At 49.9% G+C, this 3,984-nt stretch overlaps 2 protein-coding genes across 2 annotated transcripts; one reads left to right on the forward strand and one right to left on the reverse strand.

Annotated features, from left to right (window-relative positions):
* Window positions 1-540: 540 nt before the first annotated feature.
* On the reverse strand, window positions 541-1,719 carry BJ171DRAFT_549364 (uncharacterized protein). The gene has a single exon (XM_053113038.1). The coding sequence runs from the start codon at window positions 1,618-1,620 to the stop codon at window positions 883-885; it is 738 nt and encodes a 245-aa protein (XP_052961461.1). The 5' UTR covers window positions 1,621-1,719; the 3' UTR covers window positions 541-882.
* Window positions 1,720-2,142: 423 nt separating this feature from the next.
* Window positions 2,143-3,258, forward strand: BJ171DRAFT_575671 (uncharacterized protein; the record flags this gene model as incomplete). The annotated part of the gene is made up of 1 exon (XM_053113737.1): window positions 2,143-3,258. The coding sequence occupies one exon, from the start codon at window positions 2,143-2,145 to the stop codon at window positions 3,256-3,258; it is 1,116 nt and encodes a 371-aa protein (XP_052961462.1).
* Window positions 3,259-3,984: the final 726 nt, after the last annotated feature.

The following is a 3,984-nucleotide window of genomic DNA, read 5'->3' on the forward strand; positions in this document are numbered from 1 at the left end:
AGCTGTACTTCAACCTGACCCGGCGACGGCGATTCAAGCGACTGGATCTCCACAGCAAGCGACAGCGCACCGTCCACGAGATGTGCAAGCAAGTCATCGACCAGGCACCAAGGGAGACCGAGGTGGTGATTGCCTTTGGGAATGCATCCTGGAAACAGGGGAAGGGATATGCCTCCAGTCCCAGGAGACTCAGGTTTGCCAAGTACTTTGAGCAATTCCACCATCACCAGAGACGCCCACCAGACCCATCCGTCTCCAAGATCCATGTGTGCTCGGTGAACGAGTTCAACACATCCCAGGTATGCTCACACTGTCGGGAAGCCAAGCGACTCGAGTCACCCGAGTATCTTGATATCGAGAAACCACACTTTGTCCGGAGCTGTGCAAGCTGCCATACGCTGTGGGATCGAGACATCAATGCAGCCAGGAACATGATCTCGGTATGCCAGTCGATCATCGCCACAGGAGATCGACCGGGTGTATTCAAGACTGTGCTTCCGGACCCACCCAAAACAAAGTGATTGCCAACCAGGACGGGAAACAATCGCACGACCTGCCCACTGGGGTCTACGGATCAGCAGACCTGTGTCGCTGATGCCAGGAAGTGACTGTCCCGTTTCTTTCTGGTTTGACTGTACTCATACTCTCGGCGAGGCATCGAGACCCGGCGACGCCTGATCCGGTATGGTGTGAGGTTTCTAGAGGTGCTGCTGGACGATGACACGCTCAACATGACAGCCTTCCTTCGCCAGAAATTCCCTAGATATGGCGTTCCGTTTTTGATCATCAAGGAGGAGCCGTGGCAGCCATCGGAAATTGACGACAGTGATTACATCAAAGCGATGAAGAATTCGTGGGAGCGGTACTACACCGTGTGATCGCTCAGTTGATCAGCGTCCAGAGCGATTGAGTGTATATAGATGGGAACCAGGTCACAATGCTAGTATGGGCCATGCGACATACATAGGTATGCCCGGCGTAACTGACAAAATCACCGACTTTGTAATTTATCCCGGTTGTCCATGGAGTCGCGTTGCTGGGTGGAGCAGGAACAGGCGCAGGTGCAGGGGGAGGTGCAGGCACAGGAGCAGGAGTAGGAGCTGGAGTCGGAGCTGGGGATGGGGCAGGAACGGGTGAAGGAGTAGGCGACGAACCTCCGAGAATGCTATGGGCGGTGTTCAAGAAATCAAAGTCCTTTTGAGTAATCATAGACGAACAGGCGAGACCACCCGTTTGAGAGCTCTGGTCTCGTTGCAGAGCCCAAAACGAAAATCCAGCAAGTCCGTTTTGTTTGATGTACGAGCAGAGTGTCTTGCAGTCGTCGAGAGTAAACACTGATCCATCATCATTCTGGCCAATCATTACAACCGGCATTATCATCTTATACAATTGCTGCGACGAAAACGTTGGATACACTTGAGCAAGCTGGCCCTTCAGCCCTTCCAGAGCATTAACTGCAGCACCCCCCATATCTGTTGATACGGATTCATCGTAAAAGTCCATGGTCATTAATCGAATGGTGTCGATTCGGATACCGGATGAAATAAATGTCTTCAAACAAGCCAGGCCATTGTTGTCGAGGCCAGTGGGTAATGATGGGAGTGTGAGAGAGAACACCATAGAAGGGTACTGTTGCTGTAGTTTTGAGAATACCGCCGCTCGCCGTTGGTTAGTGGAAGTCTCTGCGACTGCAGAGCCCTCGATATCAAAATCGAAGCCCAGAGGCTTGAGGCTTAAATACATCTGTTCGATCTGATTGCATATTTCAGTATCGGTCAATGATAGATCGAATACATCCGGAGCAGCGGCCCCTCCAAAGGAGATAATAACATTACCACCACTCTGCTGGAACGCAGCTATATCACTCTGCATCGACTCCATCAAATTATTAAAATTGCCAGTTGAATCCCCAATAACGAACGCGAGGGTAGCAGACGTCAAACCGCATTTTTGCTTTGCATCCATTAACGACGTTACAGCATAATACTGGCTATTCCCTTCAGCCCAAGCGTAAAAATAGGGGGTTGTTACGAAGGAGTTGGTCTGCTGGGTCGATGACATTATGGTCAGTTTCTAGAGGTGGACCTCTAGAAAAAAATCAACGAGATTTTGTTTTTTGTTGGACACACTGTAGCAGCAGGAATGTATAGCAATTTGTTTTCCAATCATTCATCGACGTCAAAATATCGGTTCTATTATGCAGACCCAAGTCATAAGTGGACGTGCAATCTCAGATGTCTCCCTTGCAGAGGCCACGACGTCGACGGATCACCTTGTCACAAGATTAGCTGCCTTGGTGTTCCCTTCTGCGACAAGCACCTAGCTCTGATCCAGCACTTGCGTATCCAAGGCTCTGACCCGAGTCGTATGCGGTTGTTCGCGATTCGCCCTCCACCAGAAATTAGCGGCTTTATCGATCGATTCGACTTTGACTCTGGGCCTGTGTTCGAACAGGGGCAGGTCATCATTCAATTCGAGGGAGAAGTCATCAACCATGACCAGATGGTCCAACGCTACGGAGAGACTCTAGTCGGACCGTACACAGTTCAAGCGTCCGACTCTGGAGATCGATTTATTGACGCAGCATGCCAGCGAGGCGTTGCCGCGATCGCACGGACAACCGCCCAAGAAGAACGCGCAAATGCGGAACTGGGGCATGGCTCTGAAGGAGCCGTCCTGCGAGCAACGAGGCCGATCATGAATAAAGAAGAGATCGTCGTCTTCACCATCTACCCCCTCCATGCGGAAGTCAATGATATCAGATACGCGACAAAGGATAATCCCAGCTTCGACGAAGATGCTTTCAAGCGGCAGGAGAAGCGAGCTGAATATGAACGCGACCCGATGAAATATCTGCTCTCGCAATCGAAATCGAAATCGCGGAGAAAGCGAGACGACGATGATGATGACTATGACTTCGAAGAAGACGATGATGATGCCGATTTCTGGAAAGATATCTTTTCGAGCAAAACGAGGAAGAAATCGGCAAGTCGGTCTTCCAAGAAGAAGGGAAATATGCTTTATACTCCTGGTCACGGATTTATACAAGGAATTACAATCACCCCGGAGTCATTGGGAATCACTAAGAAGAAACGGAAGAAGGCTAATGACGATTGGGACGACTGGGATGATGACTGGGATGACGATGATGACGAGGAAGATAAGCCACGTAAAAAACGAAAGAGCAAGAAATCAAAAAAACGGAAGAGCTCCAAAAAATCTAAGAAGACCAGCCTGGAGGACTTCTTCTCGTTCTAGCAGGATGGACTCGTTGTTTGGGGTTTTCATGGGGTTTTTATTAAGGGATAATTCAAGATTTACAGATCAAATACAAGAAACATTAGAGATACTGAATTCGATCGCTATTGTTATGACCGTCAAAGAAGAGCTTGATCACATGCACAGGTTGAAGGTTATACGTGGTGGGGTCAAACTCAGGGTGCAGGATAGTGCTCATGATCTTGCGGAGAAGGCCAGTGCGTTTGTCCCAGTCATTTCTGTTGGACACCACATCTCCAACGTTCGATTTGTTTCGTCCGTCGCCTCCTACATCCACTGTAGCCATCGAACCACATAGGCATCCGTGTTGCTCGTCGTGTCCAATGCCGTCTGATAATAGAATACGGGCTGAGTGCTTGCCCATGTCATTTGTATAAACGAACCCAGTGTCGCCAGCAGCTGAATGGTGACTGATTTCGAGCCTACCGGGTTCGCTGTTTTGCAAGCTAGGTAGACACAGGAAGTTCCCGTATCAGTCGAGCAACCAATAAAGATCAAATAGCACCCCCATGTCGGACCCGAGGACATCGTAACACTCGTTCCGTTGCGAGGGATTTGGATAGTGATCTGAGTAGCTGGCTTAATGTTGTTGATGGTAGGAACTGTGATGTTGGAGGAGAATGTGGCTGCCGCAGCGACCGCCAATGTACCCGTCAAGGTGGAATTGCCTGTCACTGCCAGGGTGCCGCCGACGCTCGCTGAGCT

Source organism: Polychytrium aggregatum (assembly GCF_025602895.1).
Source record: "Polychytrium aggregatum strain JEL109 chromosome Unknown BJ171scaffold_230, whole genome shotgun sequence".
Classification (NCBI taxonomy): Eukaryota; Fungi; Chytridiomycota; class Chytridiomycetes; order Polychytriales; genus Polychytrium; species Polychytrium aggregatum.